This window comes from Talpa europaea (genome assembly GCF_964194135.1).
Source record: "Talpa europaea genome assembly, chromosome: 6".
NCBI classification, from domain to species: domain Eukaryota; kingdom Metazoa; phylum Chordata; class Mammalia; order Eulipotyphla; family Talpidae; genus Talpa; species Talpa europaea.
In genome coordinates, this window is record NC_140072.1 from 129050886 (window position 1) to 129074250 (window position 23365).

A 23365-nucleotide genomic window follows, 5' to 3' on the forward strand; every position below is an offset into this window, starting at 1 on the left:
ACTTGCCCGGCCATTCTGAGGCGTTCCAACAAAGAGCCCAAGGGAGCTGGGCCGCTGTGTGGGCTGCGGGGAGACGTGTCCTGGGCACCCATCCCCGCACTGCTGCCCAGGCTGCTCTGCGTGCTGTCGTCTCCACTGTAACCACCACACTTTCCCTGAAATCTTGCAGTGGTTTGATTTAGTCACTGCAACTGAAAAATGCCGAGTTCCTGTTTGTTTTCAATGAAAGAGAGGAGAGAAGCAAGGGTGCCAAGTGCCAACACCACTGTCAAAGGAATTCTCTAGAATCTCGTTTTGCCTGTTAATGAAGAAAACAACCACCATTAGTTTCCAGTATTGATGACCATCGGCAGTCTTGTGGTTTCCACGTGAATGTACAGATAGTCCCTTGATGCTTTTCATGACAGTGATTGAGAAAAGCTCTGGGTGTGAAGGGCTAAGATATTCATTCCTTCCGCAGGCTGGAGGTAGATTATCCTGCAGTGGAGAGCTGAGGATTGGAAAAGCATGTGGCCTGTCTTTGCACTGCTTCCAAGCTGCAGTCCTGTTTCTGGCGACTGCCGATGTCTGGTAAAACCTCTGTCGCTCTTTCTGGAAGAGTAAAATTTGAGGGGTTCTTAGCCATGTAGTTCTGATTCCTGCCTTCCTTATTGGTGAGCTCCAGAAGTGAAATATTGCTGGCCAGTACCTTGTGAATATTTTCCACATTGGCAAGTATTAAATACATAGCCTATAAAGGTGAAGAAGGTATAAAAGGGGGAGAATAAATTTATTACCCACTTCTGAAAGGTGGTGATTTCTTCCCATGGATAAATGAAAACTTGAAATTTTTCAACTTCAATAGTTTACTAACATAGATTGGATGTGACCGAATACTAATTTTAAAACATCTTTCTCTTTAGTCAGTATTAAAAGTTTAAATATCAGTATGAAACCAACTTTTGGGGACTCTGATAATGGAAAGTAAAAACTACCCACAGTTCGTTTTAAGAGAAAAATACCACTGATAACCAAGCAGGATAAAAAGCTAATGGAATCACAACTTTCTATTCATGGTGGAAAATGAAAGTTTCACCTGGAAGGCATGAGACTGGTCAGAAGTTGTACGTGACGGTTACCACGAAAAATTGTGTACGATGTGGTAGGTTTAAGGTATAGGGCTGCAGTGATGCTGTGCAAAAAGTTTCATATAATTCATGCAATTTTGTTGAATGTAGTTGACATTTCTGTATTCATAAAGGAAGGAGGAAGGCAAATGCTAATTTGTCAACAAATGATATCCTTATTCTAAATCAGATCATTCCTTTTTTTTTTCATAGCCGAGTTTATTCTGTAATTGATGGGAATAATTTTTTTTTAATGGATGATCTCATTTGCTGAATGATTTAAGAGTAAAACTAGCCACTGAGTGGCTGTGTATAGTAAGTTTTTTTGCACTCACCTGTGCTTGAACCTCTTACCTGCAGTGGGGAGGGGAGCAGAGCAGAGGAGATGAAATGTAGATGTCTGATAAGGTAAAATTTTGCTCCTACTGTAAAGCTAAAGCTGGTTTTGAATGAGAAGAGACTAAGTAATTTAACCCATCTCAATTTAGCATTTTAATTAAAAAAAGGAACCGAAAATTAATTGAAAAAATGGGTCTTAGACATGTCTACAAATATGGGTACTATTTTTATGCCCATGTATTTTCACATTTAATAAAAATATTTATGGTCAAATCAGTACTTGGTTTTTGATTCATTTTTAGTCTTTTGGAGACGTCCATGTCCCAGCTTTTCTTCATAATCATAATGAGGTGGTTAAGATAAAGCATAAAAGGCAGAGATGGCGGAAACCCTAGTGCCCAAAAATCCTAGACAGCTAAGCTCTTAGAAAGTGGACAGTTTTTCAGTTTCAATACAATTAAAATCTAACACACTGACTCTGATTCTAATAATTTAGACCATAATTCCACTCTTCTATTATGTAGGTAGTGCGGGCAGGATACACTGCTGCCTGTCTCAATTCAATTTCTCATGAAAGTAGCTTTAGTCTCAGTTATACATTCTACATATCCTAAGGTTAACAGGACTGCCAGAACATAGGATTTTTCCAAAAAGTTTCCAACTTCTTAAGAGTTACGATGTCTGCAGTGGATGAGCAATGAGTAAGAATGAAAATACCTGAAACCGACATGAGGGCTGCCAGGAGAACAAGGAGAAAGGAAACCTCCAGATTCTCTTCCCAGAGCCTCAGGAGTTGTAACTGAGCAAGCACTAGTCCCTCCCTCCCTCAGGGTTTAGCCTGTAAAAGAAGAAATCCAACAGTTCATCAGAGACCCTGAACTCTAAACCTTCATCTGCTGACTAATCCTTCCCAGACACCAGCAGTGGATTTGGAAGAATCACAGTAAAGTTCCAAGATCTGAGGAAACTGGAATGCACCTGTTAAGCAGTGCGAGACCAATTGCTTGCAGGATTTTGTAGTAGATGTAAACTGTTCTTTCTTTGGGTATTTGCATAGTTCCCTGTTACTGCAGGAGATCACAGCTCTCTCCCTGTGGAGTGTCATCTGTGCGCACGTTTTATGTATATATGTGTGGGAGGTTTTTCCTTAGATTACATTTCCTAAGTGGATTCAATTTTTCTGGTGTGCAAGACATTTAAAAGACAGCAAAGGATAGCTCTTTTAATTAACATTTCACTATGTAAGTTTCCTTAGGATTTCCCTTCCTATAGACCAACACTGTAATTTTGGTTCATTTCCAGTAATGCCTGTGCCTATGTCACAAGTTAGTAAAACTTATCAAACTGTAGATGTCATTGTACAAAACAGCATCTTTTCCTCCTGCTGTGTGCACTCTGGTGTGTCAACCCGCAGGGTGGGCCCTGGAGAACAGGGCCTGAGACCAGGAGGTGCATTATGGACACTGTAATGAAGAAAAATGGCGTCACAAGAAATGGTCATTTGTCCTTACAATAATTTTACAAAACTTACAAAACTGATTTTACAGATAAATACATTCAATGTGGGGATAAAAAGTCACTGGGCAACTCTGGAGAATATTCATGGATAGAGACCTTTCCTGCACGATAGGATCCAAGCACCAGCATTCTACATGTGCTTAAAAAAATCCCCTCGGCAACAAGAACACCCCAGCTCTACCCTCATCGCCGCCTCTCATGCCTCAGATGAACAAAATGACCCCCATATTGTCCTTTTTATTCCTGGCTGGCACCCCCTCCTACCTCAGGTCCCAAATGTTACAGGCCTTTCCTGACCCTTCCCCTTCACAGCACTGGCAAACGTTAAGATGACTTACTGTATTGTCACTCCTACTCAGAGGAAAGCTTTTAGAAATGTTTTTCTGGTGGAAGAACAAGGGAAAGGTTACGTATCAGTAAAAGGTTACATATTGATAACTTGCATGTAAGGGAGTTTGCACAGGATGCAAAAACATGTGCTTGTTGTGAGGCTGGTACCATAATCCTTCCTTCGCTCTCTTTCCCCCAAATTTTAAACAAAAAGCTGACGCGGAGCCTTTATCTTTCACATGTTTTTGTTTTCACCAGTCAAAATCTGAGTAACTTTTCCTCCCTCAGTTCTAATCAAACCTTTACTTTTAAAGTGAAATTGTATTAGGCAATAGAAAAATCTTTATATAGTTGGGCATGTGCCCATGATTGAAGTAAACTCAAATTCAAGTTAATTATGAGTTGCAGGGACAAAATTAATTTCCACATCTGAAATTTTTAAACAAGGATGTTAATAGTAAATTGGAACTCAAGAGGCTTGAGTGCAACTTTCTCAGGAAATGAAAGTCTGTATCTGATGAGCAGGGCTAACGCACTGCAAAGTAGAGGGTGGCTGCCCCCATTACCTTCACACTTGAAGACTCACTGTTCGCAGACACCAGGCTGGTTTTGTGCCTGACCACACATCTCTAAGTCACAAAACTGCCAGGAGCTGGACTTCAGCCATCTATGCTGGGGCACCTCACACCTCCCTCCCTCACGTCACTACCAAAGGTAACATTTTAACAAATAAAATGGTTCTTTTTTTCTTTGTTTTGCATAGAACTGGGGTGTAGGCCAGAAGTGGGGGGGGGAGGGTGAGAAGATATACCAGAGAGTGGGGAGCAGAACAGGTGGATCTACTGAAATCCACTGCTGAGGGGAGCAGAAGGGAGACAGGAGAGGTCTGCTGCGCCATGTGGGTCAGCTCCCTGGCCAGGGATCGAACTCAGGCTATAGAGGTGATAGGGCTGAGACTTAAGCCCTAGACCACCCTCAAATGGTTCTTTGGAAGTGAGTGGATCCCCTCAAGTCTACCAAGTCAAGCAACAATCGGGCAAGACAGGCCTGACAGTCACTTAGACTCTATGGCGTTGAGCCTGGCTCCATTAGCACCTTCCATTTTGCTCTGGAACCAGGAGCTGAGACATATGTTAGAGTGCTTCAATGATGGGTCTTTTTTGTTCTCGAAGGTAATGAAATGTCACCAATTTCTTGGTTCTTATAGCTCAGAAAATAAAATTGCCTTTGTTGTTGTTATGCTGTAGTCGCTGAAAGCTGTTCAGACTTATCTACGGTTGCTAACACTACTCTGCTGGGGCCCTGAAGTCTCTCTTGGCCGAGGCAAATTCCTGTCTGGCTGCTTCCCATGTGCTGGGTGGGTCGGGAGCTGGTCTTGTAGAGGAGCCATTTCTTTGGACAGATTCTCACTTGTGTCAAACCACCTTTCGGGTATCAAAAGAAAAGCCTGGAACTGCAGGCTGACCTTCCCGTGGTGCTTCCTGGCAGTATTCAGCCCCTCCCTCTTAAGAGCAGAGCTACGAGGGGGCACAAAGTCTCATCTTGTTAAGTGAGCTTCTGAGTGGCATTAAGATGACTGTCTTCAATCTTGTATTCTGGGTTTACTTTATACCTAAAGCTTACATGTCTTTACATGGTTAAGCTTAAAATCTCCCAATACTCAGATAAACTCTCCTGATACTTTGCTCCAAGGAAGGGGAAAGCGTATAACTTTTCCATTAGAAAATGTGTTTCTTTTCTCACAGGAGGTTTTTTGTTGTTGTTGTTGTTTTTTAACTTTTTTTGATGTAGGGCCTGCACCTGAAGACCAGAATGCAGGCTCTGGAATGTCTGTAAAAGCTGTCAGCTGTATGTCAGCACCGAGGCCCCGGAGCTGAGGGCTTTCTCTGTGTGCTGACACAGACTCAGCTCCCATACTATGTCCCTGATGAGAACAGAGTTCTGTGTGGCACAGCAGCTTACATTCTCCTGAAATAAAATAATTTTTAAATGAACTAAAAACAATGTGTCAGACTCTTTCTCTGTAAAGAAATATATTCTTTACAGATCTGGATTTTCAGATATAAAGTATCACTCATCTAGAAACTACACATGTAAATTTAGTCATTCAAGTCACAAGACACAGGTGGGGGGCAGGTGTCACCAGGACCCTTGACTCTGTCCTGCAATGGCAGCTCACAGTGCACCAGAGAGAACAGTTGCTAGTGACACCAGTGGAGGTCAGGTGCTGCTGTCTAGCTGGTCTCTCTTTCCACAAGATTCTTACAGAAGTGAGAACAGAAGTTGATGACAAAAGAAAGCAAAGAATCACCATATAGTTGGAGCTTCACAGACTCCTGTGGGCTGGGCTAGCGTGTCTGGCCTAAGCCAAAAGCATTAGACTCTTACCGCTCACCAAGTGAGCCTGAGAGCAGCAGGGATAGGCCTCTATGTTGTCAGATAAAGAAGGAAGGGAACTGTTCAGTAGGGCTTAAAGGAGCAAGTATTCTGGAAGAGTCTCTAGCTCACTGTGGAACTGTCTGCAGGGCTGTCCCACCTGGCCAGCCATGGCGAGAGGCAGGCAGTTCCTCACACTGCAGGCTTCAAGACGGCCTGAGGCTTCTACCTGACGGGGCCTGGCAAGGGGCTGGCACCTTGGCTGGGCACTAAATTCTATTAAGTGCTCTCCAAACCTCACTTAGCATCAGAAGCCCCTGGATAGCTTTTTAAGCAATCACGACTTCTCATGCTCACCTCAGCCCCATGGTCAGTTTCTTCAGGGGGCAAGATCCAGATGACACTGGGGTGTCCTCCAGTCCCAAGATCCTGTGGTTCCAGAATAGCTGGACAGTTTTTGAACACTTAGGTTTCCTGTTTATCTATCACTAATACATAACAGGAAAACAAACTGTTTACATTCTCAGTTTCTATAAAAGCAGCCAGTTCTTTTTTTTTTTGTAAAGAATACATACATACCCCAAAAGCCCACAAATAAATTTTTTTGAAAAACATAAAAAATGTTACAAATACAGCACACGATCGAAACATCAGATGTTTTAAGATAAATGATTATAGTGTGACACTATTTCCATTTTAAAACAGTAGGTAAGGTATAAATGACCTCAGTTTATTTTATTATTCAGAGATAACAAGTCTTTTTCTTTCTCGGCAGAAAAAATTCAAGAGTTTTCTCAAATTTTAAACTCATTTGGTGAATAAGGAAATACAGATGCAGATAGAGCTGCAATATACCAGGATGTACAGTTCGATCCCCCATAAGGACCAGCTAGTCAGATACCAGGTAGTTCATAGATTATTTGGCAAAATAGCTTTTACTGTTAAAAATCCGGTGTCTTAAGCAATAAAGGAACAATCTAGTTTTTAAGACTCATTGGAACTCACATAACTTAAACTTACTCAGTACTTTAAATATATGTCTTTTTAAGTAATATTTTTTAAAATGAAGAATATGTCACTGATCTTTAATGAAATTCCAAGTCTTAGTGGTCTTCCAGAAGTAGCAGTTCCACACTTTCCCAACGGGTGGCAGAGTCTCATCCCACTGTCATCTTCATACAGGTCAGTGCTAGAGTTCGTCGTGTGTCAAAACTGTAGGGGAGTAAAGTTTATTTAGTTCTTGAAATATTAATTATGGAATAAGCTTAAATCTCACAGAGGTCTGAGATTACAGGAGAAGCTGACTGAGGATCCTTTTGTCAGTTTCGTACCTATATTATTCATCATGTGACATGAAAATAATTCTCTGTACATTATGTTATCCATGATCCTGTAACATCACTGTCGCTTTATCCACCTTGAAATGAACACTATGAGGAGAAGGGTCCCATTTCACTTATCCTTGTTATCTCTACGCCAGAGCCTCTAGCAGCAGAGGACTTAAAACATGAACAGATGACTTACCATGTACAAAGTAACCTGTCATTAGTGTAATGGAAAAACAAACAGCAGAAGACACCTATGGTTCTTTTCTAAGACAGGAGGAGAGAACATAATTGAGAGAGAGGGGCAATGATGAGGTAGTCAAGAAATTTATGTCAACATTAAAAGAAAATTCAACATTTAATTGTTGAAGATTTATGTAAGGTGATAAAATGCCAAGGCAAGTACTGCTTTTTCTTTTAAGAAATGGAAGTAAGTCTATTCCCAGTTAGCCAGCAGCCATGACTAAGGCTATGAGAGCCTGGGGACGCCAGGGGAAGCCTGTAATATGTGTGGGATTAATTTAGGAGATAGTAGGTAATGCTTTAGTTCTATAAGGCTTTTAGTAAATGTTAGGGCTTAGAATTTCACATTTGGCAAATTCAGTACGATCTTATTATAGGTAAACATTTGTTTTTCACCCTTCTTGTGACCTGAGGCTAACGCTGCACTATGCTCACCGTGTGGTGACACGAATGGAAGCCACATCTGCGAAGGAATAGATTCTCTAGCATGTTGTACATTTGTGAGCTTATTCCACAGAAAATAAAATTCTTAATGACTTAGACTATGTTAAGAAATTCTGACCTACACATCTGAGTTCACTGAGCTTTTGTAAGAGTTCGTAACCTCTTCTGCCTCACTTAATGTGCTGCACAACCAGGACTTACTTTCATTTTTCTTCTTTTTTTCAAGATGCTCCAGTAGTTGCCGTATCTCAGTATCATAGTCCACCCATTCTGGGACAATTCTGGCTGCAGCTTTTAGCTTGGGTTCTTTTGTTTTGGGATTATTGCACTAAAATTTAAAATAAAGTTTTGTTAATGAAAAACCATGCATCAGGAAATGTAAAGGAAATACTCGAGGACGCTGCCATAAGAATAAACAAAGTATTCATTTGTAAAAAGTAGAGCCCTGAACAATAAGTACTTGAAATACCAGACTTAGTTTAATAGGGAAAGGACAAGCTAAATGACCTATCATATCTTACATACACAGTAAAGGTTTTTATAAATACCTTAATCAGAAATTTAAAACAATTGTTTGAAGGCATGCTGATAATTCGTAAAGACATTTATCAAACAATTCTGCAACATATTTTGATAAAAACCTAAGTATATGACCGTTCTGCAAAGGAACACAGCAGACTATATTAATATATTTTCTTTGGACTAAAAATCTGGTTTTATATACTTTGCTTTCATAGACAAAACCATTTGTCAGGCTTTAGATATGTCTTTAGTTTCTTTAACAAAAACATTCATTCCTCTGCATATGCCTGTTCTTCTAATCAACAATTGTGATGGATTAAAACTGTTAGTGGGACCCCCCCTGCTGGCGCAGCGGTTGAGTGCTGGGCTGCGAAGCTGCCCACAGCCTCTGCAGTGCCAGTTTGATCCCTGGCCGCCGGCAAGGGTCCCACATGGGGCACAGACCTCTCCTGCTGCGCCCGCTGCTCCCCTCAGCAGTGTACTTCGTCAGTCTGCCTGTTCTGCTCCCTGCTCTGGCTCTGGTGAATTCTCTCACTCTCCCGCGCTTCTGACTATACCCAGTGCTTGTATAAATAAATAAATAAATCTTTAAAAAAAAAAAAAAAACAACTCAGTTAGTGGAATTCACTTTTGAAAACACTGATAGGTATGTCCCCACATCTCCATGCCTAAAAATACTCAACTAGCTGGCTTAACAGGCACAGTGGAAAAACAAGGGAAGCGGATCCTTGGCTGTTACAGTTTCAGCTTCACACATGCTAGTAGTTCAGACCTGTATGTGTGACTGTGTGTAGGAACCTTCATCTGCTAAGGGGGAAATTGAAATAGATTATCTCCAAAGTTCCACTAATACAGGATCAATTTAAAATACTCAGCAATTGGTCCTTCTATAGCGTTTCCTGGGAAATTAAATAAAGTTTAAAAAGCCAAAAACATAGACAGTTGAGAAGGATCTAATTCTGCATTATCTGAACACAGCTGACAAGACTTACTAACGCGTGGGATATGAGCTGTGAAAGTAGAAAGACTTAAAGAGGACTCCTGAGTCTTTGGCTTGAGCAACATAAAGAATGGAGACGCCACAGACACGAGTGACAGGGGACCATAAACTCCACAAGCTGGGAAGCCCATCTGTTTTTTACCAAGCAGTAACAGAGGAAGGTTCTTGGAGTTCACGTCTATGTAACATTTTCTCCTGGTTGTAGCAACTTGGTTTTTTCTTTTAATGCCTGACAGCAAAGCTGTTAGTTCTGAGCCAGGAGCCCGCTGTCTTTTAATTTTTTCCTCATAAAATATTTTTAGTTCATTCTACTGTGTTTTTTTCCTATAATAACATATTCCTGAAGTAGGCAGAAAATGGGATTTTCTTCGCAGAAATAAACTTTACAAGGAATATAGTCCATAAAGTGAAGATAGAGGGACAAACTATTAAAATAAAAATACTGTTTTCCTTTTCCTTTCCGTGACCTGTAAACGGCACCATCTCCCTCTATCTCTCACGTTGTCTTGCCTTACACAAGACTGTCCAAATTTCTTTTCATGAGCTAAATCGGTGGCACTCAGGCAGAGGGGCTCAGGCATCACCCCCTGAGGGGGGTCCTGACAACGTCAGGAGACAGTTCCCGTTGTCGTGACCAGGGGGAGCGGGGATGCTACTGCCACCTAGTGGGCAGAGGTCAGAGATGCTGCAAAGTCCTTCGGCCACACTCGGGACACGAGTCCCAACACCACTGCGCACTAGCAAGGGCCAGTACCTCCAGGTCAAGAAACCGTGGTTGAAAGAGAGAACTGAGACAGCTCCGTGACATTCATCACACTCGTAAGCATTAGTCGTGCGTTTCCACTCCATTACACCGTTTCCACTGGATTTGTCTATATTCCTTTAACTCCCCCCACTAAAAAGCTGCCCCCAAATAGCACGTGACCTCATTTTTATTTGAAGTGCTTTTGTGGAAGAGAAGGTTAGGCTGTCCATGAAGATGGACCTGCCTGTCCTCTCTCTGTGTAGTCCTGTTGCTGGGAAGCAGCTGTCCACCTGGGAAGGACATTTCTAGGCAGCTGACATCTCTCCAGAGGCAGCCACACAGCCAACTGCAGAATCTCCACACCCCTTTTCCCCCTTCCTTCCATATCAACATGATCCAACATAAATATGGCAGAAACTATACATCTAAACTTTAAAAATTTCCAGTAGCTACATATAAATATGTAAAGGGAACAGTTGAAATATAATTTTATACTATAGTTTAACTGAATATATCCAAAATACTTTTAGTCACTATACAATCAATATAACAATGAGCAATGACCTATTTTTGCATTCTTTTTGTTTTAATGGGACTGCAAATCTTGTGCATTTTATACCCTACAGGATGTCGCGGTTCACACAGCAACACTTCAAATGCTTGGTGGTCACATGTGCCAAGGGAGGCTCAGCTCCACATGAGTACAGACAACAGGACCACAGAGGACAGAGGATGGAAGTCAGAAGACGAAGGAGATGCTGCCTGAGGTGCTGAGCACAAGGTCACTACTCACTGATGGGACACCCGCTCAAAGGTGTGTACTTGGGGTGATGTGACGCCATTGAAATTTGTGGGTTTCTTACAGTTACTCATCTTAACATAAGAACTAAAGATCTCAAGGAAACTTGATGCCATTAATGTATGAGTCAAATCTTAGATGTTGCAAACCATCTTAGCAGCACCTTGCAATTGTTAGTGTTAGGTAAGGTTTTTGATCTCTAGAAAATCCCCCTGCCTTCTCCCTAACAATGCTCTCTATTTGTTTCTGCTGCATCCTATCACCTCCATTTGCATTAATATTTTGACATGCTACTTTTCATCTAAACATTTCTACACACATCTGGGAAAATGTCTCAATATTTTATTATCCTGTTTTATTTTCATTAACAATGTATGAATTCTAGTATTATGACAGTTTGTTATTATTCAGGGAAGATCTTAGAAACAATTTAGATACCAAAATTGGCACATAAAAACAACATGGTATGAAAGAGAGCAGTACTATCTTGTAGCTAGTAAAGACAACATAGTATTGGAATGTTAATGGAATGTTAAGTCCTGGATAGTTGGGACAACAAATTAGTTTAAAATACTTCATGTCCAGGAGAGTTAAGCTGTGTAGCAAAGTAAACTGCTTAAAATGAAAGTCTAAGAAAAATATTTCTCAAAAATAAATAAGGACGAAAAATAGGATAACTTAAGTATACAGACTTATCTTGGTATTCCTAATTTAGGAAAAATACTGGCAGGAGACCTAAACTAATGATATAATAGGATAACAGTAAACAATGACTATTTCTGCCAGTTCATGGGTCTTTCTATCAAATGTCCTTGTGACAAAAACAGTCAACATAGCAGGCCTGAGACTGCTATTTTCAGAAAGGCCTGCTTGCACGTTGGTCCAGGGACCTGGGTTTCAGGCCTGTTCCCACCTTTGCTGATAAGAACTGTTTGCTAGGCAAACAGTGTGGATTATGTTACACACCTGCTTTCCTTCTGGATGCTGCGACTCTGGGTATGCACCAGCAGAGAGGTTGTCTGTGTGACCAACCCGTAATAGAAACGTTGGGCACTGGCTTTCTATTAAGCGTCCCTGGCAGATACCACTCCACATGGGTGTGGAATTTGCTGTGGCTTAAGGAATTCAGCTTGTCTTGTGCAATTCACAGGGAGAGGATTCTTGGCAGTTCATGCTGGGTCTTCACCCCATGTGCCCTCTCCCTTTGCTGACTGAATCCTTTCACTGCAGTCAGTGACAGCGAGGGGTATATCCTGAATCCTCTTAGTGAGTCATCAAATCTGAGGAGGGGTCTGGGCCCCCACCATAGCCTTTTCTCGCCAACCAAAGTTAATAGCAAACAACAGCGTAGCAGTGTGCCACTCCGTTTGTAAAAGAGAAAATATTTCTATTTGAACACTTCACAGATGCCTACATACATGTGGTAACAGAGACCCACCAGATCAATCGTTTTGGCTCTTTGTTTGGATTCATCATCACACCACGTTTCACACCACAGCCAGTCTTGAGGAAGAGACTTAATGGCAACTTGGTAAATCATATTATTGGGGAGATCCTACAGGAAAAAAATAATTTAAACACGGAGATATAAAAATAGAATCCAAGCAAAATAAGCAGAAGTCATTTAAATTGTATATTGATCCTAAAAAAAAAATGCAAGATCTAAGATAGCTCCATATATTTTTTAAAGATTTATTTTTTATTTATACAATAGCTGGAGTACAGGCCAGAGGCATGGGAGGGTGAGAGGATTCACCAGAGACAGAGTGGGGAACAGAACAGGCAGACAGACTGAAAGCACTGCTAAGGGAAGCAGCAGGCGAGATAGGAGAGGTCTGCCATGCCATATGGGTTCTTCCCTTGCTGGTCGGGAATCGAACCTGCGCTACAGAGGCTGCAGCCAGCTCCACAACGCTGCGCTCAACCCGCTGTGCCACCAGGGAGGCCCGATAGCTCCATATTTTAAGCTTTAAGCACTGAAGTGGACCCAATGATCTTGTGTCATGTGTGAACTCAAGCACTCCACTAAGCCATACCCCCCTGGCCTTCACCCCACACATGAGGGATAAAGAGGGAGGTTCACAAACCCATCACACTCACCCAATAGACAGCGATTTGCCTTGAAGCTCAGGAGAATCCCTCACACTGTTCCTTCTCTGACCGTTTGTGCTGGTCTGTGGTCATCACCACAGAACAGGTTTTGAGGAGACCTCTCATTTGCTTCTAGAAAGTGAAGCTTCGTAAATTCACATTTCTGCATGCTCAGGGCTTTCTTAGCAAAGACTACCGTACTGGGGTTTAAGGGGGTTTAAATGGCAAATGAGCTTAGCAAGTCATCTCTACAGAGATTAGAGACACCTTTCCCAGACATCTGTTCATATGCCAGGGGATACAGAGCCCTCCATTCCTTTCTCCAGGGAACATCAGTTTATATTCCAACCAGACAATATGTTCCCTCTTGCCCAGAGGGCAGGGGTACTTGTGCTAGCTGTACCAGCTGAGTGCTGAGATGGCTTATTTTAGGCTTCTTTTAATGCTCCTATGAACCTCACGTCACAGTCCTAGCTAACGCAAGGAGATAAAATGTGTAGAGATTAGAAGGAGGCAATAAAACTGTGTTTGTTCACAGATGACAGGTCATTTATGCAGAAAATCCTAAGAATCAATAATGATAATGAAAATCTGAAACTAGTAATTATATCAAGCTTTTAGGATACAAGGAAACATACAAAAGTCAGTTGCTATATAGTATTTTAATGAAGAACTGGAAATTAAAATGCAGCACCATTTATCAACTCACACCAGGCCAAACAAAACCCCCTGATACCTAGGTGCAAATCTCACAAAATATGTTCCCTAACATGAGGAACACGATAATATCTGATGAAAGGATCTGAAAGATGTAAATAAATGAAAGATATTTCATTTTCATGAATATTTACATTCAATATTGTTAAGATGTCAATTCTTTTCAACTCAATGTATAGATTCAATTCAATTCCAATCAGAGTCACAACCAATTATTTTGTGTTTACTGACTGATCCCAAAGTGTAAGGCCAAAGACCCAGGACAGTCAACACCACTTACGGTTGTCCACCCTGTGTTGCAGGGAGAAACTTCTAAGAGGAAGAGTAAAATGACAAAGTACAGCTTGGTGCTGGTTTTAAGGCCACACCAAAACCCATTATCTATCATCCATTCCAAATTTGCGTAACCTAGTGACCTGACCCCAAACCTTCCATGGTTAATGGTATTAACTTCTTTGGGAATAACAAGCAGAGTTTCTCCAAGAGGAGTGATAACAAGCAGGATCTATTCTGCCCCGCAGACCACTGTAATCTTTCTAAACGGTGACACCGCTGTTCAGAACACAGTGCTGCATCTGGAGGACAGACCCTCGGCTTTGCAGGGCACTGCCTCTGCTGGGCCTTTGGTGAGCCACTCCACTTTGTCAGGCCAGCAGATTCTGTGTATGTGACGACACCTATGGGATCTCATGCTTCTGGCCTACTTCTGACTTTTAAGTACTGTTCATTTATTCCTTCAGTTATTTCCCCACTAGAATGAAAGCACAATGAGTTACAATCTCTGTTTTGTTTCCTAATGTCCCAAGATTTAGGAGACACAATGGGTATGCAACAGATACAACAGATAAATGAACAAACATGGACAGTTATAATAAGAACGTCCATTCTTTATTCATCAGAAAGAGGAAACAGTGGAATTATGGGCTACAGAGTTCTGTGTCTTGATCAAATGATTAAAAATGTTTCAGATATAAGGGCCTCCCTGGCGGTGGAAGGGGTTAAGTCTCAGCACAGTGAAGCTATCTGCAGCCACTGCAGCATGTGGTCGATCCCTAGTCAGGGAGCTGACCCACACATGGCGCAGCAGACCTCTCCTGTCTAGCCCACTGCTCCCCTCAGCAGTGTATTGCAGTAGATTTGCCTGTTCTGCCCCCCACTCTGTCTCTGGTGAATCCTCTCACCACCACCGCCACAACTCTGGCCTGCACCCCAGCTCTTGTATGCATGCATAAATAAAAAAATCTTTTAAAAAAAGTTTCCGATATAATAATGAAGAAATGAGAATGAGAGAGGGTTAACTGATGACGGAAGTGAGCAAGAGACATGGGATAACTAAGTGCGACAGGGCAGATAGTAAGAGGTTTCAAGGGAAGACAAAATACTATTTGTTTTGAAAATAGTGAGCATGAGGTGAAAATATTTATGTAAGTTGAGGTAGCCAATAAAGAATTGTATGAGGGAGAGAAGAGGCTGAATACACGATGTTGCATTAACAAGCAAGGAGTTGAAGCAGCCTATGTCTACGCGTTGAAAATTATTCCATGAACATTTTACTCACCTGATCTAGGTTAGAGAGACTGTTAGGATCTTGACTGAGAGCTTGGTACTGGCCCCGGAGCCTGTCACCTGCCGCAATTCTCCTGAACTTCTTGAGATCCACGACGTACAAGGCACTAGAAAAAAGGACTGCTCCTTGATAGCCTGTGTTGTTTACGTGTTTTTATTTTCCCTCATTATTGTCTACAGTAATGGTATGAACTTTAGATACTGTTGGGTATAATAGTGAATCCTTAATAAGTTTGCTCCCAATGTCTAATGCTGTTTCCAAAGGTCTGATATTTATTTATACTGTCAGGATATACATTCTTTTAGGGTTAACTCTACTGTTTCCAAGATCATATGAAACTCATACTCCTACAAAACAATAATATCTCTGAAGACAGTATCTTTGCCGTGTTATTTGTAAAACCCAGTTTAAATCTTCTGTCATAGTAAGGAGCATATGCCTGAGCCATCATATTCGAGTTTAACTCTGGTTCAGCTATGTCCTCGCAGCATTAAATCTGCACTAGTTACATAAATGTTATATGCCTCTGTTTCCACATTTGTCATATGGGATAACAACAGTATCTCAAAAGGCTGTCAGAGACTTTATGAGTTAATATATGTAAAATCTTTTAAGAGTAACTGGCATGTAACAAGCACGATATAGTTGGTTGCCATTATCGTATAATTTCTAAGACAACTGAGAACTGTGATTCAATAAGTTATTTATTAAACGAGTATGAATTTTCTAACCTGATATGGTATTTTCTTTTTAAAAGATGTGAAGCCCAGTATCCTGTTTTCCAGAAACGATATCCATCCATTTCAGTGCGGCTATCACAAAATGGAGTATACCCATAAGGAGCTCCATCCAGGTCAAAATCTCGAAGTTCTTTAAGATCATGTCTCACAATCTAAATAATTAAAATTGACATTTACATATTACTGTTCTTAGAAACCATATTTTTCCAATATTTTCCCCACCGATGACTACAATGGCATGCAAGGGAGAAAGGGGAGAAATCTTGACAATAAAACAACTTGATAATAAAACAATATGCCCCTTTGATGGGAATCTAAAGTCACTGATACCTTATTATAGAAATATAGAGAACTACATTTTTCTTAGCAAGCAATATGAGTTTACTAAGTTTCTATATTTTTCTCTTGACCTCACAGTTTAAAAGAAACAAAAATTTATGCATCTAGTTTATAGGACAGTAGTCTTGCTCATAAATAAGAATAGCATGTCACATATTTTTTAATGAAAGTATTTTAAACAAAAATATATTTCGAGAAGATATTAAGTATTACACAAATGCATAGCACTTAGTTTCTCGAGGAATGAATAACTCAAAATAATTTTTATGCTAAATCTCCATTATTGTATACTGGCAAATATAAGTTTGAATAATAAAGAAAAATCTTCTGATTATTCTCAATCATATTAATGAAATACCATGAGTATGTTTCATTTTTTAATGGACTCTAGTCTGCTGGAGTCTACAAATGGTAGGGGAAGGTAGAAGAAATAAATTATATGTTAGATGGTATTGTTTGGAAATATTTACTTCACCACATTTTCATATTTTCTTTGTTTTTATGACTATGATTGATTTTAATCAATTTGGAAATTAATACCAAAGTAATAGTTCATAAAATAAGAATATAGGGTTTGATAATATACTCTGTTCTAAATATACATACTAACTTCAGCATTTAATTTATATGACATTTACATATTACTGTTCTTAGAAACCGTATTTTTCCAATATTTTCCCCGCCAATGAACTACAATGGCATGCAAGGGGGAAAAGGGCGAAATCTGGACAATTTTGGATATACACATTGTATTTTTTTTCTAATTTATTTTTTTTTCAAATATTTTATTTTTAAAGATTGATTGATTGATTGATTGATTTATACAAGCACTGGGTACAGTCAGAAGCGCGGGAGGGTGAGAGAATTCACCAGAGCCAGAGCGGGGAGCAGAACAGGCAGAAGGACCGAAGTACACTGCTGAGGGGAGCAGCGGGCGGCAGGAGAGGTCTGTGTGCCATGTGGGACCCTCCTCCAGTGGCAGGGGAGCAGCCGGGGATTGAACCGGCACTGCAGAGGCTGTGGGCAGCTTCGCAACCCAGCGCTCAACTGCTGCGCCACCAGGGAGGCCCTGGATATATACATTTTAAAAGCTGAGTACCGTAATGTTTTTTTGCGACTAATGATGGAATCTTTTTTCCTTAATTGGTAGAATGATGAAGATTCGGTTATTGGCTGAACACTAAAGAATGTTATTGAAGGTAAAATTGACAAGAGAATTTTTCAGTAAGAAGAAATCTCTCACTTTAAACAAATATCAGCTCATATTCATAGAAAGTCATATAACTACATTTATTATAACCAATGTAGTATTTGTTTTATTTTTAACTACCAAAATTTAAAAAACCACTACTTCAGAGAGAAAACAGCCATGTTCTTAAAATAAATTGTACTTCTTGCAATGTTTGATTTTCCCATGAAATTCTTACCTTTTTTTAAAAAGATACTTTGTTTATATATCAAAATCATATCTTACATGCTTACATAGTATGATAACAAAGATACTAAGCACCAACAGAATAAATCGAGTTCCTATACTCACGCAGAAATGTAAAACAAAAAAGTGCAGGTAATACTGAAAGTAATAGTTAATATAATTACCTGGTCAGCATCAACAAAAATGATTTTGTCCACTGCTAGAGGAAAAAGGACATCAAGGAAAAGAATTTTGTAACCCCAAATAATCCTCTGTTTTTCAGTCTGTTGATGAAGCCAGCGGGGCCACCTATACTGGACTAGTTCATACTGGAATCCATATTCCTTAGCCATATGGGGAATTACCTCCTAAAAGCATACAAACATTCACAAAAACACAAAGATTTATGTTCAAAGAACAGAAAGTTTTTGTTTTAGAGAAGAAATTAACATTTTTAAAAGGCAGAATTTACCATAAATTGTTACAAACTGGTAAAATGTCTAAATACTACTTCTACAACTTAAAAACTTTTAAAGAGGCACATGAAAATGCTTACAAACAGAAATATAAAACTATATCTAATACTATACATTTTAATGATATCAACAAATATATCTATTAACTAGCAAATTTATTAACTCAGATAATGTTCCTCTACTTTTACTACTATTTTATTTGTGAAAACTTGACTGTAGAAAGAAAAGCCTCAGTGTCTCGGGACATCATCCTTCAGTCATGTTTTACATATGTCGGCAAGCCGGTTAGTCACAGAGATGCTAAGACGAAAAAGGTTCACAAAAAACACAAAGTGACTTGTAAATTGATAAATTAGACTCTCTGAGTTTCATGTGTGATATTTATGACCAGTTCAAGGATAAAAATACAAGGTAGTTATCCTGGTCTGACTACTTGATTCAGTGTCTTATAAAATTAGAGTATCTTATTCCGTTTATGCCAGAAATTAAGTTTTTTGATTCAAGAGGCTGAAAATTGAGAAGGAAGATGGTGAAGGTACAGGGAAATATGAGTTAGCAAATACAGAATTTACTTTCATCTCAACTGTCACCTGTAGTGAGTTGCTGGTTAGATGCCTAGTTTAATTTTCACCTTACTTTTTAAAAAACAATTTAGACTTAAGTGTTCATTACTCTAAGCATTAATTTTATCTGTGGGTTGAAATGTTGAAATTATAGTTAGAGCAGCTGCTGGGAAATTACTGCTTCAGTTTGAAAAAAAAAAAAAAACACCAATCAGGAGAAATTATAAAGAAAACTTTTTTTAAAATTCAGTCAGAATGCTTAAAAAAAAAAAAAACTCACTAAGCATGCCACATGCCAGGCACAGTTGTCGGCACGAGGGGCACAGCAGTGAACAAAAGAGATATAAATCATGGCCTCTTGCAGCCTGCATTTCAGAGGTCTCAGGGAGAGAGCAAATGAAACTACAGAAGTTTCTATCTCCAGAAGACGTTTGCTTTGGGAGTGAAAAACAGAAGGGGTGTAATATAGTGTGGTCAAGAAGAGATTACTTCCTCAGTAGATACAATTCAGTAAAAATTTGAAGAGGAAAAAGGTCTAGTGTATTAGTAATTTCTGTTTCTGTACCTGGTTGCTCACTACACAGGTGTTTCCAGTTTGTAAAAATATGTAAGAGCCGCACACTTGTGATTGGTACACATTATATTACACTGAAAAGTTGTTTTTTTGTTTTTTTTGAATCTGCAATTGAATATACATATATACACATAATGGATTACTACTTAACTATTAAAAAATATGAAATCTTGCCACTTATGACAGCATGTATATGTAATTTATCCTTTCCATTGAGAATAATATTGGCTCTGGGTTTGTTGTACATGGCTTTTAATAACACTGAAAAGTTTTTCAAAGAAAAATTTTGAGGGAAAGAAACAAATTATAAAAAGAAAAAATATTTCAGATATGGAATTACTTTTGTCATGTAGTGGTGCAAGAATTCTACTCAAGCGTTAACACTACTTCCAGCGAATGACACTTTTACCTGCTAAGAGACTCTGGACTGTAGCATCTTAGTCTGCAGAGTTACAACCCCTACAGAGTGTTTGCCAACCTGGAAAGCATGTTAAAAACTTAGTAAACTAATATGATTTCTTTGCTATATTTATGGTTTCCACTGCTGCCAAATGAACACAGGAGGGTATGGAGGCACTCCTTGTGGTGGGGGGCGGGCAGAAGGGTTGTTACACAGAGTTAAGTGGTTGGGCTTTGAGGTCCAAATGCTTGTGCTCATACCTGGCTATGTTCCTAATTAACTCTCGGATTCACACCTACATGATGAAGGACAAACCTTGCTTTGCCTTGGTTCCTGAGAGGTAACTGCTGTCCCTTGGTATGTCCTGTTGGTAAGAATGTCTTTATATACCTGGGAACCCTGGGCCAGGCATTTGTGGTAAGGATGCTAGGGTGTCAGCTCCACCTCTGGAGGGTCTCAGGGCCATCAGACAAGTCTGAGTGGCCAAACCCTAATTAAAACTCTGGAGACGAAAGTTTGAATAAGCTTTCCTAGTTGACTCTACTCCATGTGTACTGCCATACATTTTTCTGGAAGAAATAAATTCCGTCCACATGACTGCTGGGTGAGGGCAACTGGAACCTCTGGGTCTGGTCTCCCAGGGACCCTGCCCTGAATCTCTTTGTTGTGCTGATTTTAGTCTGTCACCTTTTGTCATAAGAAACTGTGACTGTGAGTAAAACTGCTTTTATGAGTATAGGATTCCATCTAGATATAATGAACCTAAGGGTCTTGGTACCTCCCAACTATGCAGGTAAGTTACTAACTTCTGAGTGCTGTTTTTCTGGAAATAGGACTTTATGAAGAGCAACTTAATGATTTAACCAGCAAAGCAGCAGCAATGTGTCCAGCAATATTAAGGAATAAAACCATGTTTGGCTATTTTTATTTTTGCCTTGACCACTGGTTTTGGTATAGAAAAAGAGGACATATTTGAGCTGCTACTGAGTAAAATCCTAGTTTTCATGGGATGTGACTAGTTTGCAATGAGAATAGGAAAAAACAGTTCACTCTGCAGCATGAGTGTGGGGGCTAAGTAAAGGTAAGAGACATTGGCCATCTGAAAACTTCTAAATATAAAATGCCTCATGTTTCTAAAATAGTGTCCGCACTATGTACTGCACAAAGACAACCAGCCTTATTTTCCTCAGTACCGCCAAACTATTTACTATGGCACAGTTTTCAGACTTTCTTGCTATTACTACTACTATGGTATCTACCTATCTTTGTAAAAATATATAGAACCTAATTCTTTTTATTAAAGAATGGTATTTTTCACTGACAAAATTTTATTTATTTTCATGAAAAATCACCGAGCCTTCTGATTTTGAGTTTACTTAAAAATAAACCATCTCATCTCTTTAAATTCTCCTTTAAATAAAAACTGCACAGAATTTTTAAGACAGATAAAAATTATTGAACAAAGTTACAAAATTAATTAAAAAGAGTAATTTGAGTAAATATATATTCCCAAGACTCAATCTGAAAAAGGAAATGTTATGTAAGTATACAATGATTACTAATCAAACATTAAATTCTAATGGTAATCAAACATTACCATTCTAAAAAGTTAATGTACTTACTTTAAATGTTGGTGAGAGGTAATTTTTTAGAAACCAGAATTTCACTGGTGTTTTTGTGTTACGTAAAACTGAAAGCATCATGATTCTGTAAAAAAAAGAACATTTAAACTTAGTAAGTTAACATTATTAGGAGCTCATCCTACTTTTCTCAAATAACACTAAAAAGTACTATTAGAAGTTTTTCACTATGAATTATGGAGGAACAGAAAGAAATACCTTCAAATATTATGGCTGCTGCTCACGTATGTAACTACCTTATGATGAATAAATTGGCTGCTTTTTGTTTGTTTCAATTGCTGAAGTCAGTCTGAAACAGTTTTGTTTAGCTGAATTAGAGTTGAGTATTGGCTTGATCACAAGTCATTAATATCAGCTATTTAAAAGTTTAAGAGCTGAACTGTCCATATTGATAACTCACTGGACAGGGCACTTGTTTTGCCATCCTATGCCTTAGATTGTATCTGAAGCTCTATCTTAAAATATCAAAACATAATCAAACATTTTGATGTATTCTCTGTGATCCTTCCAAATAAGCAGTTAAAAAGTCGTCCTTTGTAATTTTTAAATATGCTTTCCTCTTTTCATCTCTCTCCTCCTCTTTAATAAACAAAGTATTCCTTTTACTGAGGAATACAACATTTCTACATATCATCTAATTAAAAAATATGTCCATTTTATAGTCTTAAAGAATGCCAATCTTCTAATTAATCAAACTCATTAAAACTATTTAAAACTATCAAACTCATAAACTGTATTTAATTTTAAGTAAAAAAAAAAAAAAGGGCAAGATGCAGAACAATATATACTTTGTTACTATTTGGGTAAAAAAAAAGGAGCAAGTTTATTTGCAGGCCTCCCTGGTGGTGCAAGGGGTTAAGCACAGTACTATGAAGCAATCAGCAGCCTCTGCAGCATGACTTCGATCCCCAAGTTCAATCCCCGCCGGCCAGGGAGAAACCCACATAGTGCAGCAGACCTCTCCTGACTCGCCTACCACTCCCCTCAGCAGTGTACTTCGGTCAGTCTCCCTGTTCTGTTCCCCACGCTGTCTCTGGTAAATCCTTTCACCCCCACCCCTCTGTCCTGTACCCCAGCTCTTGTATGCATAAATAAATAAATCTTTAAAAAATATATTTGCTCATCATTACAGTTCTGTCCTGTCTTTGGCAGGATGAGAAAATACTGGTTTTCCAACGCTTGAAAGCTGATCAAAGATCTGTGGTGTTCAGAGGGGGAAGGGAAGGAGGAGGGATGGAAAAGGGGGTGGGGGTCTCCCAGGGTGGGAGAAGAACACAATGGACTATGGTGGAAGAGTAAGGGTGCTTTGGTGGTGGGAGCACTTTAATGATCATACCTGAGGGAGGAAATTCTATAATGTCAAAACATGAGCAAGGATATAAAACAATGGTATTTCAATAACAATAAAGTTTTGAAAAAGAAAATACTGGTTTCCAATGAGAAAGGGTATTAGGTATCAAGAAACAGATGGGAATTATTTTTACTGCTTATTCTTTTATTCCTTTTAATTTTAAACATAAAAATATTATATAATTATTTTTCAAAATGAGATAAAAAAAATAGACCTACCTTAAGAAACGTTCATATAAATGACCAGAAGCAACCGAAAAAATGTTTAGAACGTCTGTTTCCTTTTTGTCTTTTTTCTGTAATCTTCTTGTGAAACTTGAAATAAAAAAGTAGTGATAGAGTTTCTTAAAATACACCTGCAAACTTTATATCCCTAAATAAGATATTAATTTCATAAGCAATAAAGGAATGCAGTGCAAAATGAAGTTACTACATTGTAAATATGTTCTTATATTAATACTCATCTATTATTAATGTTAAAGCATATGACAATATAACCTCAAGTTTCATGATCAAAAAGTTCTAACAATGCAACTCCACTGTCTCTAGATTATAAGGTAGTAGTGTCTTAGAATCTCTGCGTTACAAAAATAGTTCTGAGACCAAAGAATGAGTTACACACACCATGCTTTGACCATATACAGTGTATTGAGACTTCAAATAGGCCTAATGAGGGAAGAAGCAGAACGCAGAAGTGCGTCACTACAGTACAGGAAGAATTTTCCTATGTAGTAACAGGGTAGGTGT

The 23365-nt window shown here is 39.1% G+C and overlaps 1 protein-coding gene across 1 annotated transcript in view; it reads right to left on the minus strand.

Moving 5' to 3' along the window:
* Positions 1-472: 472 nt before the first annotated feature.
* The window catches only part of UGGT2 (UDP-glucose glycoprotein glucosyltransferase 2), a gene marked incomplete at both ends in the record, with an annotated part of 105366 nt that continues 82473 nt past the window's right edge, over positions 473-23365 (minus strand). Inside the window, 9 exons of the mRNA XM_084234907.1 lie at positions 473-730; positions 6027-6098; positions 7842-8009; positions 12186-12302; positions 15114-15228; positions 15854-16014; positions 17801-17983; positions 21251-21335; positions 22838-22933. Coding sequence (XP_084091033.1) covers positions 473-730; positions 6027-6098; positions 7842-8009; positions 12186-12302; positions 15114-15228; positions 15854-16014; positions 17801-17983; positions 21251-21335; positions 22838-22933 — 1255 coding nt within the window. The remainder of the gene's footprint in view (positions 731-6026; positions 6099-7841; positions 8010-12185; positions 12303-15113; positions 15229-15853; positions 16015-17800; positions 17984-21250; positions 21336-22837; positions 22934-23365) is intronic.